The sequence below is a fragment of the Littorina saxatilis genome, unplaced genomic scaffold, assembly GCF_037325665.1.
Source record: "Littorina saxatilis isolate snail1 unplaced genomic scaffold, US_GU_Lsax_2.0 scaffold_739, whole genome shotgun sequence".
NCBI classification, from domain to species: domain Eukaryota; kingdom Metazoa; phylum Mollusca; class Gastropoda; order Littorinimorpha; family Littorinidae; genus Littorina; species Littorina saxatilis.
Window position 1 is genome coordinate 20,344 of NW_027126312.1, and position 22,934 is coordinate 43,277.

Here is a 22,934-nt window from a genome sequence, read left to right on the forward strand (position 1 = left end):
ACTTACATAGTTGGTCACACAATTACCCATCACTGAACAATAAATCGAAGTCGGGTGGATTCAATGACTAAAGCAGTAAAGGCTTTGAAAAAACCCTCATCACAAAACATCCCCCCCCCCCAAAACAAAAAACAAAAAAAAAGAAATAAAACAGGTTGTGTATATAGCGCAGTAAACACCATGCAGGTACAAGCGAAGATTTGACAGAGATTATCCTTGTTTTAAATAGCACACATTTTCTAGTTTTAATCTCTCTCTCTCTCTCTCTCTCTCCCTCCCTCCCTCCCTCCCTCCCTCCCTCCCTCCCTCCCTCCCTCCCTCCCTCCCTCCCTCCCTCCCTCCCTCCCTCCCTCCACCCATTGCACACCGGTATGACCGAACTAAGGTAACGTTAAATTACTGTTGTGCAGCGGGTTGAAAGAATACCCTATACCTCGGAGATATACCTTCACTCGGTCTCAACGACGTCACGTGACATGTTATATGGTGGAAGAGAATGCTGTCGCTTATTTTCCTTTTGAGGATGAGGGTTTAACATGGATCGGGAACTTACAGGACAACCGCGGCTGTGCTTCCAAGTTTGGATAGTTCTTTCCGTGACTGAGCATAGTTTCAGTCTTACCGAACTCAGGGTGGAAAATAAGCGACAACATTCTCTTCCACCATATAACATGTCACGTGACGTCGTTGAGACCGAGTGAAGGTATATCTCCGAGGTATAGGGTATTCTTTCAACCCGCTGCACAACAGTAATTTATTGATACCTTAGTTCGGTCTTACCGGTGTGTAATACCTCCTCTCTCTCTCTCTCTCTCTCTCTCTCTCTCTCTCTCTCTCTCTCTCTCTCTCTCTCTCTCTCTCTCTCTTTTTCTCTCTCTCTCTCTCTCTCTCTTTTTCTCTCTCTCTCCCCCTCTCTCTCTCTCTCTCTCTCTCTCTCTCTCTCTCTCTCTCTCTCTCTGGAAAGTAATGTATTGACCTGTGGGTTATTTGCGTTTGTATACACATTGGTGATTCGTAAACTATGTTGAAAGAGATTGTCAAACAATATTATATGGGGTGTCTTAAAAAAAATGTATATCAACAAAATCTGTCATTATTATCAGGCACACGGTTTTAACAAAGCTATGTCACGGAATGCAACATAAGTGGCTTAAAAAGTCGTGTTTTTGTGTGTGCAGGATATTCGCTAGGACAGGACCTCAAGCTGAACCAGCACAACAGCGATGCATTCTTCCATGGCTTCCACAAAAGTCTTTCACCTATAGCGGGCATTGCATACAGATAGTCCAAAGAGGGTTAGGGTTACCCTAACCCTCCTTTTTAAAAATTCTTTAGACCAATTATCCCTTTGTTCCCATGTTAAACATGGAATAATTCTGGACAAATGCGAGGACGTTAGCTTTTTTTAATTTTATTTTTTTATCATTTTACTTATCATTAAAACTTGTTTAGATTTCGATTCGTAAACCATTTACAGTAATCCTTTGTTTTTTTTAACTTTGTTCATCTTACCACAGTCACTTCGTTGTTTAGATTTATCATTAAATTTGTTACCATTATGCAGGAATAATGTAGAATAAAACCAGGAGAGCTTTCGGTAGAAGATATTTCCTGTGTCAAAAGTTAATGCTTATTCTGATTGATGGGTGCTCCAAACTAAGTTATTTTGACTGCCTTATTCGAATTCATTTCCAAGACAGGGCTGAGAAGTGAAGAAGCTTAGGAGAGTATCGTAAAAATTGTCTGGGTGTTTATGCAAAACTTTCGAATATGTCAGATTTTACTTTAGAGATTTTAAATACTGTTAACTGACAGAAATGCTATAACTTCTACACCAATTGACTGGATAACTTCATATTCAGCATACTTAAACTTGATTTTATGCATGTGCAGTTCACAAAGTGGCAAATTTGTAGGTTAAATTATCTAACTTTTGCATCACCAATGACACCAACGCTTTCGTGTCTGAGGATTGCCCTGAACCTAGCTGTAACTGCATGCTTTCTTCAGGTCATCGATAGCCTGGGGGTTGAAGGGGATGTTTTTACATACTCAGACATTCAAAATAATCAAAAAGGTAAAAGCCTGAAGGGTTTAAATTAGGTAAAAATGGCTACCGCTCAATGTCAAAACTCGTTCTGTTTAGTCGACCCCCGAATTTGGAGAAAACAATTAAAATTGCACAAAAGTCAGACCATTCAATTTACAAAATTGCCACTTACTGGAAAGGCAGAACATAAACTGAAGTTAATGAATACCATATATAAAATAATTGGTTCAACAGATGCAGAAGTAATTTGCATGGTTGTGGGTGTCCTTTTTAGGGGGGTCAACCCTGTAGAAGAGACGATTTTCTTTAATTATCAATCAGTAATATATTGTTTGTTATGCATACAAGATTAACATTGACAAATACTTCAAGACTCCTCATTGATCTTAAGAAATGCTGTGTTTTTTGTTGTTGTTACTGACTGATTCACTTTCTATTCACTTTACTCTACATAAGTCACGACAAGAAAAGCAAGGGAGGTAATTTCTTCGGAAGAGGTAATTCTCTCCCCTCAGAACGATTGTTGTAGTTTGTTTGATTTTGTTCCCTTCTAATAAGTATTATTTAAAATAGATCTTTACATCTTGATGTGAAAGGCGCAGTACCCCCCTCCCCCCAGGATGTTAAATTCTAGGTTGTGTCCATGTAAAATCCTGATCCTAGTCAAGATCCGAGTTGGTTTTTCATGCAACTGTGCCTCTTTATGCCACTCAATTAGACATACTTTGCAATCCATAATTGCACGAAACTAAGTACAGGAAATACGTTGTTGTCGTGTTTTTATTATTACATAATGAAATAAAAAATGTCACAACTGGTTTCGTGTTGGGCTTTCTCTCTCTGTCTGAATCTCATAATTACTTCCTTCTGAGGCCTGAAATGTGTTGCAGGCATTGTTCAGCTTACATTTATTGTTACAATTTTTGTGGATATGTTATTAAGTGTGTCTGTGTTTCTATCATTCGTTATCAGTGTGGTTAAAAAAAAAAAGCACACGTCAAAGTAATTTACCCTTCATCATTATCAAAACATGCAGATACAGGTAATACATATTTGTGATACCTTATCTTTTTTTCAGAGCAAACACACATCGTATTTGTTCAAACGTGTATATTCTGCACTTTCTAATACTCTGCATGGATCTCCAAATCAAGAATAATGAAAAGTCGTCTAATAGCCCTGCAGCACTCACACAAACATGATAGAAGCTTGCATGCATGCACCCAGGCTCGCTGTCTTCGGCTAAAAGAGCTTACCGTTGGATCTTCGCTCAGACAAATGTAGCTGTCTTGTCCACTTGCTCCTGTCGCATAGATCTGCAATGTGCAACATCATCTTTGATTAATAAGTCTGAGGCACAGACAAACACACACGCGCGCACATTTGCGAGAGAATGCACGTCAGTCTATTCAATCAAACAGTATAAAAACATACCACAGACGTGGTGGTGGAAACTGGACATTCGCCGTATAACAAACTCAAGAGATTCATTTGTGTGTGTATGTTTAATCAAAAGTTCATCTTGGGCACATTCAGTCTGTATTGTAACAGGACCCATCCCGTAAAAACTTCGAACAGATCTATTAAATTCTGAAATCCTTGACAAGTTTTTTTTCCAATCATCTGTATCTGACCGAAGTAAAAAAATAAAAAAATCAGCCAGTACACGCATCTACCCCCTGACACGACAATACATATGTGGCGAAAAAAAGGAATCGAGAGGGGGGGAACAAGGAATAAATTAGATCCAGAAATAATTCCACTTCATCATTCCAAAATTCAAGTGTGAAGTGATCGGATACTGTGGTAAAGATACGTGCTTAGTATCACAACTAAAAATACAAGCCCTAGGGTTTTAAATCAAGGAAACAATTAAAGTTAAGGAAAGATCAACAGAAATGTCGAGAACATGTACAATATTGTACTTACAATCCGTTTCAGCATGCTCTTCGAATAATAATCTCCCAGTCAGCCTCGTGCTTACGACTTCGACAGGATGTTGCCTCTCACGCTGAGCCAGTACATTTGGAGTGAATTCAAAGGCCAGAGATGCAGTACAAGCACATTAGTTAGATCCAATTCATTTACATTGCTACCTTGCCCAATTTATGGCTATTTCTGTTGGTAACATCACACATGTGGCAAGCAGTGCTTGTTGCCGACTCTGCTGGGACAGGCAGCAGACGATTTTATTTAGGAACCAAATTCTGATTGGTTAAAACATAAAACCGGAACTCAAAGTACCACTTGTTCTTTGGAAGTATCAAATCAAGAACAGATAATCAGGTAAATCTGAAATGGGTTCAACACTTTTAAAAAATCGTAGTAAATCAGAAAACACAGTAAACGTTGGAAAAATCGTCCAGTATTGCTTCTACAGGTCTATACTGGGACAAAACATAAAGCAATTCAGTAAAGCTGACACTTCAAAATGTCTGTTTAGTTACACTTTAAAAGACCTTTGGGTCGATATATCTGTGAATGTATTGTTGTGTCAATAACAAACGTTCCAACAAACTACCTTTCTTGTTTTTTGATTATGTGTAAATGTTAGTTCCTGTTTGGCTGTGATCCAGAATGTTTTTGAAGCAATCCATCCAGCTATCGCTGAAATACAGTGCTTTTTGTCATGATACCTTTCAAAATTATAGACGCAACACGTCTTTACACCGCTCATGCGATCCACACCTTCATCAGTAAAAATGACATAAATGACACAAGATAACGAAACAGTTGCCAAATTGTGCCTATTCTGATTTGTTGTCGATTTCACATCTAACAAATGCTAACCCAGAATACCTGCTTATAAAATCTACAAGTTGTCCGTAAGTTACTTTATGTTTGGCGTATGTTAAGTTAAGTTTATACATGATACTTTAACAGAGGTTCGTTTGTGTAGGCAATATGGTCTGACTTTTATCTTATTTTGAAATTATGTTTCAAAATAGAGGACTGGTTCCACAGTATGATATTTGAGAGAGAGAGAGATAGAGAGAGAGAGAGAGTGAGAAAGAGAGAGAGAGAGACAGTGAGAGAGAGAGATACAGAGAGAGAGAGAGAGAGACAGTGAGAGAGCGAGAGAGAGAGAGATATGCTCACATAATAAAAAATAAACACAACTGAGAATGTGACATCATGCTTCATACTGCTTGAATCAAGGAAGCTTTTAACATACATCAAGACAGCAATCAATAGTTGTGTGTTTGTTTCATAGACGTGCGCGCACTACGCTTAAATAAGTGAGTGCAGTTGTATACTTGTGACATTTGTGTATCCATTATTGCGTTTTTTGGAAGATGGCGAAGGCATATCAGAGGAAGTTGTGCCTTAGTATGACTTTACTGGCAATTGCAGGAGCTTCACTTCCAACATGTAAGTACAATGTCCATGACCAGAGAGAGAGAGAGAGAGAGAGAGAGAGAGAGAGAGAGAGAGAGAGAGAGAGAGAGAGAGAGAGAGAGAGAGAGAGAGAGAGAGAGAGAGAGAGAAAGAGAGAGGAGAGAGAGAGAGAGAGAGAGAGAGAGAGAGAGATAGAGAGAGATGTAAATGTTATTAGCATGTAATTTGGGTTAGCTCTTGTTAGATGTGAAATCGACAACAAATAAGAACAGGCACAAGTGTATTTGGTGGTAGGGTTGGAAGTCTGCAGGAAGTTTGTCCTGTGGTTTGACCATCTTTATATCTATCTGCTGTCACCATAACCTCTAACTTCCTTGATCAGGGGACCTCTCACAGGCCACAACATGTGATTGTGGCTGTTCTGTTGTGTCAATGTATACAATGCCACTGTTAGTGGCTGAATTAAAGCTTTCGTTTAAGCTTTCTCCTCTTCTTCTTCTTGACAATCATATATAGTGCCCCACTTACTGTCTTGCTGCTCTGGTTTGGCTGCTAGACCTTATACTGAAGCTACATATCATCATATGTTACATGCGTCCTGGAATTTGTGCAGCCTTTCCTCGTTTTACTGATATGGGAAATGTTCTCTTCCCAAAAGATATTCCGTGATAGCTTTGTGCAGAGGTTGAATTCCTCAGGACTTAACTGGTTTACACTCTGACCCGAACCTTACAACATCGCGTAAATACCTCAAATGATGTGTGTCTGTTTGGTATTTCTGTTTGAGGGAACTAGATAATGTGAAGTTGCTAACAGCGTTACGGTAGTAGACACGAGTACTACGAGGGAAGCGACTTCGGTGTTTTTGAGGAATAAAATCGTATGTCGAGAAAATTGGTCGCGGGGGTATTCTGAAGCTATTGATTGAATTCGGGTTGTTTGGCATGCTGAACAGTTCTGTGTTTGTTCTACCTAAGTGTGGCAAGAAAATTTAAGAGATAGATGTGGTTTTCTACTTTGCATAGGAGTTTGAAAATTCTTCTCCGTTTCATGCAGAGATGAGATGATGATGAGAGCTTCCCAGCTCGAAACTGATAGCGATCGATCTTGGCACAATCAAAAATCGGACCTTGTCAGGTTCAGCACTCTTTGGAAGAATGCCCTTAAATGCACTGTGACAAGCCCTCCTAACTGAAGACTTCGCCTGGGTTATTCGTTTGATCATTGTTGCAATCGGCGCCGAAAGGGTTTGATTTTCCCGCTAGATTGTATATGAAGAGTTCTTTCTGGATATATTTCTACCTCCCCCCTGTCAGGTTCGCCGGTGGTGCAAGTAGTGATGCAAGTGAATAGTTTTAGCCAAGCATACAGGCTCACACACATGCACAGCCGACAAAGACAATTAGGTCGATAAGGACTCGAATACACAGTTTTACGAACGAAGTTTATACGTATAAACAGGAAGACATAACACATCACACGAAACAACCAGATCACAATTAACAGAATAATATGGTAGAAACCAATGTCAGTTCTTCCTGAAGTAGGAAGGAGGGTAATGCGAACAGGCTCAAAGGGACATCAACTTAACTTTGTTCCACCAGAACGGTTTCTTCTCCGCAGGGCGAAAGTCAAGCTTGTAAGAGAGTCAGTGTTCATTCGTGTTCGACGAGTTCCCCCCAGGAACGCGGCCCAGAGCGAAGCAAACGGAGGAATTTCGAGTGTTGAACTCGACCGTCAGGTTAGATGAAGACGAAGACGACGACCAAGACGAAGACGATGACGATGACGAAGATGACAACGAAGATAAAAAGCCTGCAACAACAAAAATGTCCTGCGGTCAGTGCTGTACAATAATAATGTTAACATCCCCCGAACCCGTGCCTCCCCCCTTCTTTACAAGTACACTACTTTCCTTTTAAATCCCTCTCTTCCAGCCAAAACACAATTGACTAGAAAAACCACATGAACATTGTTACACGATATGTGCGACCTGGACGTCGTAGCGAACAACTCTATAAAACCAAACAACCCCGTTTTGACTTTACGTTCATTTAGTCTCCATCCGTGCCTGAACGTTTATAATCGTGACTCGTTCTAATATTTCAACAAAGTCAAACATACCATTTACGTGTCAAATTTCCCAAAATGCACATTTCCAGAAAATGGGAAACATTTCCACAACAACAAAACCCCACACAAAGCCATTGCCGCTTTGCGTGAAAACGAACGAATTTAATCGAACTAGCAAAAATTAAAAGAGCTAAATAAAAAAAGAACTACACCGGTGGCATCCGCCACGCGCACGTTGACCTTAAAGAGAAAAGTCCCAACATTATACAAATGCAGAAAAACCCACAACAATGTTGCTAACAGTGAAATGGCGAATGTAATAAATGTTATAACAGACACACGGAGACGACGTAGTTGACACAGACGCGAACAACAAAATAGCGCACGTGGGCACATGACGGGAGGAAAATGTCCTAACAGAAAACAGCGGACCGGTCTTAACCTTACCCCCACGCGTTTTATAGGTAAACGAAATAACCGACTTACCCATACGGCTTGTGATAATGTCGTCCGTAACCCAGGGCAGAAAAAAATCTTTCTCCCTGTTACCTAACACCTTTTCGGACAGGTGAAAGAAACCCAGAAGAGGTTTAGGCAGGCCCGCTCAACCCCCCCCCCCCCCCCCCAGCCTATTATACCTTCTTCTCTCAAGGCTGCTGGCAGATATCTGGCCCAGAACCCTAACACGCGCACGCGACGATACCTTGGGAGCGCTCTGATTGGACCGTGACGGTCAACAAACTAGCGACAGGTGCGACCTACAAACATAAAAACTGCAGCGCGCATCAAAACAACTCGGGTGACGCGCCTACCGACATCCGACTGTGACACCCCTACCCCCCCCCCCCCCCCCCCTCCTCTTCCTTTTTCTCCAGTGTGCTTTCTGCTTTCAAAATACCACGTTGGTATGTGGGCGGCAAAGACGTAAAGGTTACATGCCAAGTCTCGGTGATTATTACCAATAATGATCGAAGTTGGCGAATCATGTAGTAGCTTTTTCATTACCACGAACTGAAACCATTATCTTTAATAATCACTGAGCCGAGGTGTGTAACCTCTGTATTCCTCTTTTCTTCAGTTATTCAAAAGAAAGAGGAGTTTTTTTGTGCGAAAGTTTGATCGAATCCTATTCACTCAACCAGTCAACCTGCGCAGGGGATCGATTAATGCGGTGCTGTATAGTACCGTGCAGATCATTCCATTCTGTTAACACTTCTTGTCAGTTTCCCTGTTTTGGACTAAAAATCAAGTACACCGATATGTTCTTATTCTGCTGTGGTAGTTAAGGCATATATTGTGTGCTCTGTTCATGTTTTGGTATCGCTTAGGGTAGGCCCTATGTTCTTTTTTCGAATAGGCTAGTAGACGAACTTTTGCACCCGTGTTCCAACGTTAAAAAATGTATGAAGTTCAGTATTCTGGGGGGAAATAGTGTATGCAACTGCGCTATGTTCTTTAAATTGATGAGGTGTGTGCATTTGGTAGCGTGTGATCTGTTTATAAAATGAATTGTCATCATTTTCACGAGTTTTCATTCACAAGCATCTGGGAAATAAATGTCATGTTCCCCGGGGAATAAATGCCCAGTTACCATAGTTACAGAAAGCAGGTTACATGGATATTCAAAACCAAACCCAATAGAAACGCTCGGGGGTTTATCGGCTCACAGGTAAGAGGGAAAACAAGAGAAAAGCGACTCACTCATCTTTGCTTTCTGCTATTCCTTGCTCTCGATTCGTCGCACGTTTAATCCACATATCTATGGAAAGCCGTTTGGCTCATAACTATTACAGCTGTAATTTAAAATAAATACAGCTGTATTTAATGATAAATACAGCTGTATTTAATCATAAATACAGCTGTATTTAAAAATAATTACACCTGTATTTAAAAATATATACAGCTGTATTTATTATTAAATACAGGTGTAATTATTTTTAAATACAGCTGCATTTAAAAATAAATACAGCTGTATTTAAAAATAATTACACCTGTATTTAATAGTAAATACAGCTGTATTTAAAAATAAATACACCTGTAATTATTTTTAGATACAGGTGTAATTATTTTTAAATACAGCTGTATTTATTTTTAAATGCAGCTGTATTTAATAAATGCAGCTGTAACAAATTAGAACTTGAATCGGAAAATGTACGACATGCAAAGCGACAATCTCGTGGAGATACTACTTCCGGTTTGCGCCATGCACCTTCCAAAATAGCGACGCCACTGGATGGAACATTTTTGGATCAGACCCGCCATTGCGTCAATTTGTTGCAGTCTGGTAATGAGCCAGAAGAAGTTTTAAGAAGGTAAGCAACGTTTTGTTTGCTTGTTCATTTGTGACTTAATGGAAGAAACAATGCGTGATCTTTGAAACACGGGTACCGGGTCCCGGTTTGATAACCACTGGCAGTGGCAATCAAAGATGGCGTGTGAAAGCAACTTTCTGTGTTTTTGAGTTCATTAAATGTTGGGATGAATATGTCAGGTTTGAGGATGCACATTTCTGTAGGTTCATCTCGGTATTCCACCCCCTCGGCTTTCTGTTGTAAATATTAAGCTGAGCACGGTGATCGAATGTGGAAGCTACGTTTGGTCAAAGGTCACAGAAGATTTGCGTCGTGCAGCGAAGGAAAGAATCGCGATCTTGTTTCCGAATCGGTACCTCTTTGTTTTTCATTAGACCTGTCATTCTGCTTGCTCGGCTTTGTTAGATGTTTGCATATCGTGTTGCTATTTTCTTTGCTTTTATTATTGTTTCTTACTTGTGCTTCGTTTATCGATACAACGCAAGTAATAAAAGTGTTTGGCAATTTTCAGGGAAAATGGAATGCTACAAGTACAACGCATGGTGTATTCCAGGATATCTGATCAAGAGTTGGATGCGTTGGTGGAACCAATTACTGCTTCCAACAAGCTTACTGGGTCCTTAATGATACAAGCTCGTCTGAAAGGACAGGGGACAGTACTTCAGGTAACTCTTCTGTGCTGAATATTAGAATAGTAAAGCTTCAAAAAGGAATTTTAAACTGTTGAAAAACAACTGAGAAATGGACCAATGTTTCACAGTCACAGATTCTGATTTTAAAGTTAAGTAATACCGTTTTTATATTTAGTCAAGTTTTGACTAAATATTTTAACGTAGAGGGGGGAATCGAGACGAGGGTCGTGGTGTATGTGTGTGTGTGTGTGTGTGTGTCTGTCTGTCTGTCTGTCTGTCTGTCTGTGTGTGTGTTTCGATCCATCATACAACGCCGCAGCTATGGAGGTCAATGCGTTGCTTCGGCAGGGCACTGTGGACTCCCCTAGAGTTGTATTTTGGGACCATGATTTTATGTTTTCCGCTGGAAAACAGTTTACGTTACCTGAATTTGCAGCGTCATTTCCTGGGTGATGGTGTGCATCTAGCAAACGTATATTCCCAAGCTTGGGACCTGTTGGCGTAACATATCAAGATCAAGAAGATCAAGCAACGTCAGGACAGGCCAGGTTGTACAAGTCCCTTCGTCAGGCGATAAACACAGTCGGTTTTTGTGTGATTAAATAATGTTGTAGCCGGGTCAGGTTGCATTGTGCGTTTTGACTGATCAGCTTACAAAGCACGGGTATAGGAACAGGGAATCTTCAAATTGTTTACATTTTCTTTCTTGTTTGATGCGGGTGGGTGGCATTATAAATCGACGGCTCTAAATGGGGTCAACCAGATCGGTAGATGGGAAGTAACTCGAGTTTATGACAGGCTCGTTGTGGATGATGTCCCTTGTCTAAAAACCAGTTCAAGGTGGAATGGTTCTTCGATCAACACGATTGTTGAGTGTTCTGTCAAATCAAGATATCGTGACATGTTTCAACAGTATGTTTCTGTGTTGGTGGATAGTATGGATCAGTGTTTTTCCAGAGTACTTGGAAATAATTTTCAGGTGAGATTCTGATGAACATGTTGGTGTTACGATGCCTTTTCATGTGAGCGTTTGTCAATTCAGAGAATCAGAATATTTGTTCCTGTGGAGGTACTGTATGTCAATTACCTCGGGTGTTTGTCATTTCAGTGAATCAGGAAATATTGGTTCCTGTGGAAGTACTGTTTTGTCAATCACCTGTTATTTTGCCTAGGAGATTCCAAATTTATTTTGGTTGTGGTACTGTGGGCTAGGTAATATTTCATGTGTTGTTTGACTTTGCAGAGAATCGGGAAATGTTTTTCCTGTGGAGGTACTGTTGTCACTTGTGTTGGCTGGTGCCTCACAGATTACAAACACTATTTTGGTTAAAGTACATGTACCGTGGGCTAGGTAATATTTCATGGTGGGGCTGATTTTTCAGAGAATCAGAAAACATGGTTCGCTGTTGTTCTTTTTGTCAAATTAAGCTATAGGGCCTCAGAGATTCCAACATTAGTTAGTATGTGGATTTGTTAGCCAGGTATTATGTTGGTGTGTGACAGTTCAGAGAACCATGATGTAATTTCCTGTTGGTGTTCTGTTTGTCATAAATGTATTGAGCCTCAGAGATTCCAAACTCGTTTGGTGGGGGTACTGGGTGCCAGGATTTGAGTTTGACACAGAAAACACAATTGGTTTGAAGTACTTTGGGCCAGATTTTAATCAATTTCTTTGGTTTGTATTTCAGACTCCCAAAATCTGGTGACAACTTCAGAAGTATGGGATATTAAACACCTTTTACAGGCTGAACAGTGAAGGAGTTGTTAACTCCTGCAAGGAGCAGCAGACAAGTTCAAGGCTTATGTGTAATTCTCAGTAATCTGACAAATAAGGCTGTGTTCACATATCCTGTTTTTTATGCACAGGAATATGCCTCCCAGGAGGGCAGCGTCAAGGCGGGTAGCCGAAGTGACCCGAGCCGCTGCAGGTCGGCCGAGGGCCAGCAACCAGACAGCCTCGCAGCGACAACCCGGTGGGTTTGAGTCAGCCACAGCAGGAGGGGAAGAAAGCGCCACTGCTTTGGCCGCGGTATTGGCAGAACTACGCAGGCTGGGGGAGCGGCAAGAGACCTGCCAAGTGGCCATTGTCTCGCTCCAGAAAGACAACCAACGTCTGCAAGAAGCTGTTTCGGGTGATCGTGAGGCCATCGCCTCAACATCGGGATCGATGACAACCGGTACCAGCAATTCTACCCTGTCTGGCTCGGTTGCCAACCTGGTCAACACAATCACAGGTGAGGCGGCCACCCAATTGGTGCCTGTTGTTTTGTTCGTCGAGGATAAAGTTAAACGCAGGATCTGGGGCCCGGGGCGTCAATCCACAATGACAACTGAAAAGTTTCAAATGGAAGCGTGTCAATGTTAATTGTAATTCAATCTGACAATGATCTCTTTCCTGCGTTCATGCGGTTGCAAACAGACCAGAATTGGTTCTGTTCTGTTCACATAGTACTTTGAGTTCACTTACATGCAAGGGTGATGCACAGTATTCCTATGGAGAGAACTTCATCTTTAAGTGTACTTCGATTAACTGAAGATATTCAATTGTTTACTTCAATGTGGGAGGTGTGCAATGTGTAAATACACATCAACTCAGTCAGTAAGATTTATGTGCAGGTGTATGATGCAGAGCTGTCAGCCCCTATGAAGCTTCATGTGTAGCAATCTTGAATTTATAGTGTAGCAAATGGTGTTTATCTTTAAGTATTGCATCATCTTATAATCCACTGCACCTACATGTTTATATGTCAAGACACAAATGTTGCAATAACTGTGTTCAGACAAGAAAACAGCAGCAGGAACAAATGAACATTGTAGAGTGTCTGTATAACGAAGTAGCATTTTCTGTTTTACAAGTAGCATGCTACATCGAAAGCGTAATAGTCTGCAGCTCTAATTGGGCCACTAATGCGGCATGGTGCTTTTGGATTCCACAAGTTATTTTGCATGTTGTTTTTAAGGCAAATATGTCAGAAGCTCCTAAAGAACTTTAGTGGGTAAGCCTGTGACATTGTTGTCCACATAGAGAATACTATATGGTTTCCTATGAAATACCAGTTTTACACAAGTTGTGCTTTTAAATATTAAACTGCGAACAATATTTCAAAACACTAGTGTAAAACTGGTATCAAACAGGAAGCCATGTAGTATTCTGTTTATCCTACATACAGGGTTCGTACAGGTCATGGAAAGTCATGGAATTTGATTTTTAATTTTCCAGGCCTGGAAAGTCATGGAATTTCAATTCAAGTCATGGAATTTCAATTCAAGTCATGGAATTTAACATAAATAAGAAAGAAAAAAAATTAACCTTTAGCACGCCAGCTTTCTTTCGAGTTGTTTCTTGACAACAAAAAGTATGCGGAATTGGAACGAATTACCAAGGAAGATCTTCGCAATGAACTGTGTATCGCGGTGAAAAAAATGACAGTTCGTCAAGTCACAGTGTTAGTGACGGTTATGAAACGGAATTTACGAAAGTGCAGATGGATACAAACAGTGGCTGGTCCAGTTTAGTGAAATGACAGGACCAGCAAACATTACCGATAATCTGACTGCGTAGCAAATGCTTGACTTGCTTGTCAAAGAGACACTGCGTAGAAACTGACTCAAATTCAGTGCAAAGCAAGCCAGTGTCAAAACTGGCAGTGACAAGATGTAAAAAGTTTGCGTGTTCGGAAATGGCGACCTGTGGATCTAGTCATGGAAAATGTTATTGAGGCTCATGGAAAAGTCATGGAATTTTGTTTCTAAAAACCAGTGGGGACCCTGTACATACTGTTGCATGTTCATTGCTGTAAATGTCCCTTTGTCGAAGCGCCCAGATTGAAGAAGCTTAAAAATTGAACCTGGATCTCTCCGAATGCCTCGTGTAATCTTTTATGTCAAAGCAAGGAAATGTCACTGGTGTGGTGTTTACGTTCTTAAAATTCTTCCGAGTGTTCAAAGAAGGACGCTTGTTTCGGTATTGGAGGCAGTGAAAAATCAGGTCCTTGTCAGACAAGACCTCTTTACACATGCAATGTAGAGTGAATGGTATTGTTATGACATGAGTGGTATGTCACGTTAGTGTAATAAGTTGTATTCTTACACGCTCCACAAAGGCACAGAGTACGGGGAGCCATCCAGCGGGTTGATCCTGGTGGAGTAGCTGTCAGAGCTTTGGCGTTGAGGCCCACGAGACGTCGTCTGTACCAAGTATCAGGACCAAACGCTCTCTGGCATCTAGACGGATACCACAAGTTGATATCGTGAGTACAGCTACAAATACATACACTGGGCACAAAAAAATCCTTTTTCAAAATTTGGTGAATGTTGAGTGTGTCCGGTGGTGGGGAGGATGTTGGGGGTTGTGCCAGTTTGAACATGGAATTTGAGTGGATTGATACAGGTGGCATAAGGAATTCTCTTAAACATTATTTTATGACGCTGGAATCTTTCTTTTAAGACCTACATAACCCTGAGATAATAAGGTCTTATAATGGGGGTAAACTTACAGAGGTTATGAGCAGAATATCTTAGAGAACAGCATACCTGCCAATTGCTACGATTTTGGCGCAGCATGCTCCGATTTTGCAGGAATTGCTACGTTGCTACTCTAAGCCCTGAGCTGCTACGCTAAAAAAAAAAAAATGACAAGCGTGCAAAATGTTCACTTATTGCTTGACAATCAACAATGAACATTGCATAACTAGTCGAGTACCGATGGCTGGGAACCACTCCGTTATGACTCGATATTGTCCACGTGACTTGCTTAGCAAATCGTGAATTTTATTGCAAGCATTCGCATTTCCGGTGACTCTATGCGCCAATTGTGAATTTGATTAGAATATGCAATGCACTTGTTAAGTTGTAAGCTGTGCACAGTGACGGTGTTAGAAGTGGAAACTGGAGGGAGACAGGATAAAAACGGGGAAACGTAAGGGTGGTGAAGATTATGGTGCAAGTTCCACGCCGATGCGGGCAAATCATTTTCAACGATTTTTGCCGAAGAATTCGACAGACTTTGCGTGTATAGGTAATAATACCTGCTATTCCGACTTGGTTGTGTGACAGACGTTTTCTTCCACACGAGATTACGTTGATTGTCTAAATCTACTTTTTGACGGAAGTGACCGAACAACTGTGAATGACGTCTCGTTATATGGGAATGACGTCACAGTCATCGTCACAGTCTGTATCTTTTGAAGCATCGCATTCTTCATGACGTCTTTCTGTGTCTGCATCCGCAAAATGTTTGTTCATTCCGGAATCTTTGTCATCTATGTTCAGAACTCTGTCCTTATAGTGTCAGACAAACAGGCCTCCTGAGCGAACCACTTTCCAAGGGAAGTTAAATTCGCGTATGGAAACAGTACTGTCGTCTGGGGTGCCGTTTTCAGTATTCTGAGCGTTGAAGAATCTGTAAAGAGAAGAAACGATAACAGCAGGAGAAATAAAAGTCGTGTGTGCATTTGATGTTTTTTTGGAGTGACGATTTTGAGTTTGAATCCGTTCTTGCCATGCTCCTAAAGCGTGTAACATACAATCTTGCATACGTTTGCTTTAGTAGTGGCAAAGAAGGAAAGCGTGTGACATTGAACTATGTTTAGACGGTTGTAATGTCGTAGAGCTCTCAGAATCTTACAAACGTTTTTGATGGCATTTTAAATGCGGGCTTGCGATTCAAATTTAAGATTATGCGAGTGCTACGCTTATAAACACCAATTGCAACTCTGACATTGGGTGAAAGTTCCAAAATGCTACTCTTTGGGCTTCACAGGGGTTGGCAGCTATGAAACAGGGTCTTGAAAATGTCTTGTTTGGGATCGTAAAAGGAAGGGCGTCTTCTAAGGGGTAGGTGGGTAACGAAGGTGAGTCGTGTGCAAGTATTTGCTTTTCTTTTCTTTTTATTTTGTCATTTTCTGGATATGTAATGAAAGACTGGTCCATTGATGATTTCCCCACGGAATACAAAACATATTCTGGTTATACCTTACCATTTCTACTGGGTGGTTATTTAAATTTGGTTGCTTGGTGTTTTTTTTTAACAATAAACACCCCTTCAAGTTAACAGAGAAATAAGCAGAGGGGGGAATACTTTTCGGTGAATACCAAGCTACCTAGTCCTAACAAATAACCACCCAGCAACCAGTCTGAATCCTCGATAGCTCATAGGTTGAGAAACCACACTGTGTGGTCACTGCTTGGTGACTGAAAAGTTCTGAATGCTCAAATATTCGAAAGAGGAAAGAGCTCATACATACTGCATTTACACTATTCATTTCAGGTTTCAACACACAGAATCCAATATAAGATCCATAAGTTTGGTTGTTTTCTAAATCAAAATCTACGTTGTACCAGACACAAGGTCTCAAGGCAAGTAACTCTCATATTTTGTGTAGAAAATAGAGTTGTTCCCATTTTGCATTTGTACAAATAAAAAGACAGTAATCTGTAGGTCAATTATATTTCACTTCATAAATAGAACTTTTTTTCCCGAGATACTTAAACATGAAAAGAACGCAAAAATATTTGCCTTATCGTCTTAGCAGAACAACTATGTACTTTATTTTATTCGAAATTAAATTAACTGCTATAAAGAGTTTGCAGAATTGCGCAATTTTCACAGAACTCTTCAACCATGGATTAATCACATGCTTGTGCAGGTAGACTGGCTGAGTGAATAATACTTAATCAAAATAATTATGTGTGCTGTGGGCAGGCTGTCTGTCTGTCCAAGGACAAAAAATGTAACGTTGAGCTGTTATCTCAGAAGTTTATACAGCTAGACCTCTGAAACTTTGCACACTTTTAGGGTTTGATGATTTCACGAAGTGACCCCAGTTTCGTTGACCCTCATCAAATTTTGGGGTCACAGCGGGGTCATGTTCGTTTAATAAAAACTTAACGTTGATGTTATCTCAGATGTGTTTTTAGCTAGAGCTTTAATAGTACGCACACTTCTAGGTTTTGATAATCTACCAACTTGACATAAGATTGTGGGCGGGGATGTAGCTCAGTCGGTAGCGCGCTAGATTTGTATCCAGTTGCCTGCTGTCAGCGTGAGTTCGTCCCCACGTTCGGCGGGAGATTTATTTATCGGAGTCAACTTTGTGTGCAGACTCTCCTCGGTGTCTGAACACCCCCGTGTGTACACACAAGCACAAGACCAAGTGCGCATGAAAAAGATCTTGTAATCCATGTCAGAGTTCGGTGGGTTATAGAAACACGAAAATACCCAGCATGCTTCCTCCGAAAGCGGCGTATGGCTGCCTAAATGGTGGGGTAAAAACGGTCATACACGTAAAATTCCACTCGTGCAAACTACGTGCACGTGGGAGTTTCAGCCCACGAACGCATAAGAAGAAGAAGACGACATAAGGTTGATTGACCTTCGTCACAGCCCACTTCGTCAACATCACGGGCCAAAGAATCTAGACACAGCCATCGTCGAACGCTGAAGAAGAAGAAGATTGACCTTCGTCAAGTTTTGGGGTCACAGGGGGTCATGTTCGAATCAAAATATCTTAACATTGATGTTATCTCAGGTGTTTTTGAAGCTTGAGCTTTGAAACTTTGAACACTTGAAGGATTTGATCATCTACCTACGTGACCCTAGTTTGATTGATCCCTGTCACATTTTGGGGTCACAGTGGGGTCAAGTTTGTAAAAGCTTTACATTGCGGTTTTCTCAGTTATTTTTATTAAATTTCACTGAATTGTATGTGTTATTAACCAGCAGACATTACCAAAATTTTGCTTATTTTTATCAAATTTTAGAGTCCCAGCAGTTAGTGGAATCCTCCTTTTAAGACCTACAAGACCCTTAAGCAAGGCTTATGGACATGACGAAGAAAAGTCATATAAAGCAATTGCTTTTCTTGATTTATTTCTTTGCAAAATTGAAGAAAGGTGGATTAAATGGGTTACACACCTTTTCTCAATGATATATATTAAAAATAATGGTCTTGATTCTCGGTCATGAAAAAGCACTTTGACCATTACTTTTTAATATTTACTGAGCATGTTACCTGTACTTATTTCCCAATAACTCTTTAATCAGAATTTGTGTGGTGAAATCACATATGGAAACGGATCTCTGTTTGTTATATTGCAGGTGGAAAATGGTGATTCATGGGGCAATCGATGGCTTTAGCCGGGCCACTACCTTCCTCCATGCCACCGAAACAACAGGTCAGAGACCGTTCGGGATCTGTTTTTGGGTGGAACCCAACGCTTTGGACTCCCGTCAAGAGTCCGCATGGACCATGGTGGCGAGAATCTGGATGTCGTCGCCCTCATGAATGAACACAGGGGAGAAGGGAGAGGCAGTGCGATGCAAGGCCGCAGTGACCATAACCAAAGGATCGAGCGTCTCTGGCTCGACGTCTGGAAAGATGTGGTGAACCCTTACCATGACCTGTTTACTGCAATGGGAACACCACAGGCAGAAGGTGGTCTGGGGATACTGAACATGGACAATCCCATTCACTTGTGGGCCCTCCACTATGTTTTTCTGCCCAGGCTGAACCGGTCCCTACAGTGGATTGTGGAACAGAAGAACCACCAACCCCTGAGGACAGAGCGCAACATAACTCCCCTGCAGCTCTTCTTCAGGGGGATGCTGGAGAGACGAGCCAGCACATCCACAGCAGTACAGGACTTCTGGAAAGGGAGAAGCCTTCAATCGATAATCGAGGACCATCCTTTGCCAGACAGTCGTTAGGATGTGCCTGCCACGGCTTGCCCCCTCTCTGAGGAACAGCTCGTGCAACTAACGGAGCGCATTGACCCTCGGAGTGGGCCACCCACCGATCAACATGGTCAGATGTTGTTCTCCAGTTCGTTGCCAACATGCTCGAGTAAAAAAAAAGTTAGCTTGTGGACACCCCAAACCTGAAGTGTATAGCAGACCTGTGAACCCATACGATTTTGCCATATTTTGTACGCTTGATTGTCCAGACTACAAGCAGATTGGTCAGTGGAATCACAAGAAAAATTCATTGTCTACTTTTATTTACAAGCGCATTCCAAAGCCGATCCAGTGTTTTGACACATGATTACTGCTTTTGTCAATGAAAGAAGCATTCGTTTTAAATTGTAAACTTATTAGGCTACTTGCCCTATCCGCTCCAGCCACGTAATCGTGCAATAAATCTGCAATATCTTGCATGGCGTTGGGAGGTGTGCCTCAATTTGCGGGTTTGCTTTGAGACCTCAGAGTAAGGATGTGTCTGGGTGCAGACACTTCGCCTTCAAAAAAGTTAATTTGCACTGAGCAGCATTGGGCTGCAACAATGAAAGCCTCAAAAACAATCATAAAGTTTGTTCAAAGTACCAAGCATGGTAGAAGGTATAAGCAACTGTTTTTTTCAAATTGGTTTAAATCTGCGCTCTAATTCTAAACCAATCTTTGTAAAGTGGAAAGTCATTCAAATAAAGCGAAATTATGTCCGCTGTGTATTTTATTATTTTTAAACACAGGTACTGCACCACGAAAACAATATTGCTAAAAAAAAATATAAAAAAATATGTACACTTTGTGAAAGAAAGTTGTAAAGAAAGTTTTACACAATGATTTGCCATTAGGTTACCTGTTTAATTGCACCAAATTTCTTTTGATGTATCTATAGTATAGATTTATAAGGTTGAAAATTGCTGAAAGTTTTTAAAACAGACTATTGTTTTTGAAAAAGACCTTAGTGTATTTTTAGGTTTATTGATGCTAGATATATTTATATATATATATATATATATGGCTTGCCCAATCCAACGTATAAAGGAACTCATTGTTATTCAGCCATTAACCTTCGCCGGCACTCGTTATCGACTACACACGGACGCATTCGTGGGGCCGTGCAGACCCATGCTTCTCAAAGAAGGAAAAATGTGCATATCCTTCCGTGGCACTCGTGGGGCCGTGCAGACCCATGCTTCTCAAAGAAAGAAAAATATGCATATCCTTTCGTGGGTCCGTGCGGACACAGAAGGGTGTTTGATGCAAATATCTCTTAAACGAGTTGGAATTTTTTAATGAGCTTTTAGAAATGCCTCAGACACCTAAAAAGCTATCATCTCCTAAAAGCTCATTAAATTTCAGTGATAATTAATTAATTAATTAATGGTCAAATTTAGACTACACACGGTATTTGGTAAAATATTATGGGTCTGCATGGCCCCACGAGTGCCACGGAAGGGTTTGCACAATTGTCCTTCTTTGAGAAGTATGGGTCCGCATGGACCCACGAGTGCCTCGGAAGGGTATTCACGCTTTTCCTTCTTTGAGAAGTATGGGTCCGCACGTCCCCACGAATGCTTCCGTGTGTAGTCTAAATTTGACCATTAATTAATTAATTAATTATCACTGAAATTTAATGAGCTTTTAGGAGATGAAAGCTTTGTAGGTGTCTGAGGCATTTCTAAAAGCTCATTAAAAAATTCCAACTCGTTTAAGAGATATAAAATTTGCAATCAAACACCCTTCTGGGTCCGCACGGACCCACGAGTGCCTCGGAAGGGTATACACGCTTTTCCTTCTTTGAGAAGTATGGGTCCGCACGTCCCCACGAATGCTTCCGTGTGTAGTCTAAATTTGACCATTAATTAATTAATTAATTATCACTGAAATTTAATGAGCTTTTAGGAGATGAAAGCTTTGTAGGTGTCTGAGGCATTTCTAAAAGCTCATTAAAAAATTCCAACTCGTTTAAGAGATATAAAATTTGCAATCAAACACCCTTCTGGGTCCGCACGGACCCACGAGTGCCTCGGAAGGGTATACACGCTTTTCCTTCTTTGAGAAGTATGGGTCCGCACGTCCCCACGAATGCTTCCGTGTGTAGTCTAAATTTGACCATTAATTAATTAATTAATTATCACTGAAATTTAATGAGCTTTTAGGAGATGATAGCTTGTTAGATGTCTGAGGCATTTCTAAAAGCTCATTAAAAAATTCCAACTCGTTTAAAAGATATTTGCAATCAAACACCCTTCTGGGTCCGCACGGACCCACGAGTGCCGGCGAAGGTTAAAGACATTTTCCGAATTACAATGGTTTAATAGCCAACTTGCACAATACCCCTTTTGAACAGCTCTCTGGTGCGAAAGATAAGGAAGGTTCACTTCCCTACGGGCAAACGTTTTGCTCTCACAAGCACTGGTGTTCTCTGGCTTGTGTAAAAAAACCAAAATAAAATCTCAATCGCCTTACTTTTGTATACAGGACATGCTTGGGTACTTTGAACGAACTAAAGGATTATTCTTGCGGCTATTATTGCCGCAGCCAATAAACCTTTAACGACTTTGTGTGTGTCGGTGTGTGAATGCTCTGATTTGTTTTGCTATTGTGTATTGCCGTTAGCTCTGGCGAGAAGGGGTGATTAATTTATGTTCATTATTATTATGTCTCACCGTGTTTTCACAGCTGTACAGAACAGTGAAAGGGATACTCGTTCAAACTTTGGTATGATGCCATGAGCGCCATAGTTTAACTAGAGTCAAATCAGTTATTTTTCTTTTTATATTCAATGGTGCCTCATTCACCCATATTCATCAGAACATAAGCTTTTTGCAACGTTCATTGAAGGTCAAGGTCCCTTTAAGTTACCTATCAAACCTCATAGTGGTGTTTATTGTTTATGGTTAGTGTTTTCCCCTGGAGCAATTTTTTGATTAGTGCTTTTGTGAACAAGAAACAATTAACAAGTGGCTCTATCCCATCTTCCCCCCCTTCCACGTCGCGATATAACCTTCGTGGTTGAAAACACCAAATAAAGAAAGAAAGTGTTTTAAACATTTTCAGTTCTCCATTTAGTTTGGTGAAGTAGTGTAGAGCATTTTTTGAACATCAATAATCATGTATGAATTTATTGCATGTTTGTTGCTAGAATATTAATCATTCTTCTGCTGAAGAACTTTGTGCCTGATGAAAGTAAACATTGTGGTCAGTCGCATAGGTACCCCCCGCGGGTTTGGGGGAAGAATTTACCCGATGCTCCCCAGCATGTCGTAAGAGGCGACTAACTGATTCTGTTTCTCCTTTTACCCTTGTTAAGTGTTTCTTGTATAGAATATAGTCAATTTTTGTAAAGATTTTACTCAAGCAGTATGTAAGAAATGTTATGTCCTTTGCACTGGAAACTTGCATTCTCCCAGTAAGGTAATATATTGTACTACGTTGCAAGCCCCTGGAGCAAATTTTTGATTAAGTGCTTTTGTGAACAAGAAACAATTGACAAGTGGCTCTATCCCATCTCCCCCCTTCCCCCGTCGCGATATAACCTTCGTGGTTGAAAACAATGTTAAACACCAAATAAAGAAAGAATAGGCACCCCCTAAAATCAAAGGTGAGTTTTAGATACTAAAATGTGCCAACAATTTTAACAGCACACCCGAGTCCCCTTTTTACTTTAGTTGCAAGATCAGTACATGTTCTATCACGGAATTTTGTTTTGTTTTTGTAATTGTGTATTTAGAGATTTTTCAAACCAAACTATTAATCTTTGAGCTCAGATGTCCTACTTTTTGACGTATTGGTATGTTTATTCA

At 40.7% G+C, this 22,934-nt stretch overlaps 1 protein-coding gene across 4 annotated transcripts; it reads left to right on the top strand.

The window, feature by feature from the left end:
* The first annotated feature begins 9,615 nt into the window (after positions 1–9,615).
* On the top strand, positions 9,616–19,873 carry LOC138954769 (uncharacterized). 4 transcript variants are annotated; one of them, XM_070326539.1, is made up of 5 exons: positions 9,616–10,126; positions 10,286–10,439; positions 12,273–12,640; positions 14,510–14,656; positions 18,505–19,873. In XM_070326539.1, exon 5 carries the CDS (start codon positions 18,649–18,651, stop codon positions 19,111–19,113), a length of 465 nt encoding a protein of 154 aa, XP_070182640.1. In that variant the 5' UTR covers positions 9,616–10,126; positions 10,286–10,439; positions 12,273–12,640; positions 14,510–14,656; positions 18,505–18,648; the 3' UTR covers positions 19,114–19,873. The 4 variants fall into 4 exon arrangements, 3 of the variants coding, with proteins under 3 accessions (XP_070182640.1, XP_070182642.1, XP_070182641.1); XR_011451959.1 differs by having other exon boundaries at positions 9,623–10,439; positions 18,505–19,870; XM_070326541.1 differs by lacking the exon at positions 18,505–19,873 and having other exon boundaries at positions 9,623–10,439; positions 14,510–14,957.
* The last annotated feature ends 3,061 nt before the right edge of the window (positions 19,874–22,934 follow it).

Excerpts from the sequence above, each read along its gene's own strand:
- LOC138954769 (XM_070326539.1), top strand. The coding sequence starts at position 18,649 with ATGGACCATGGTGGCGAGAATCTGGATGTCGTCGCCCTCATGAATGAA.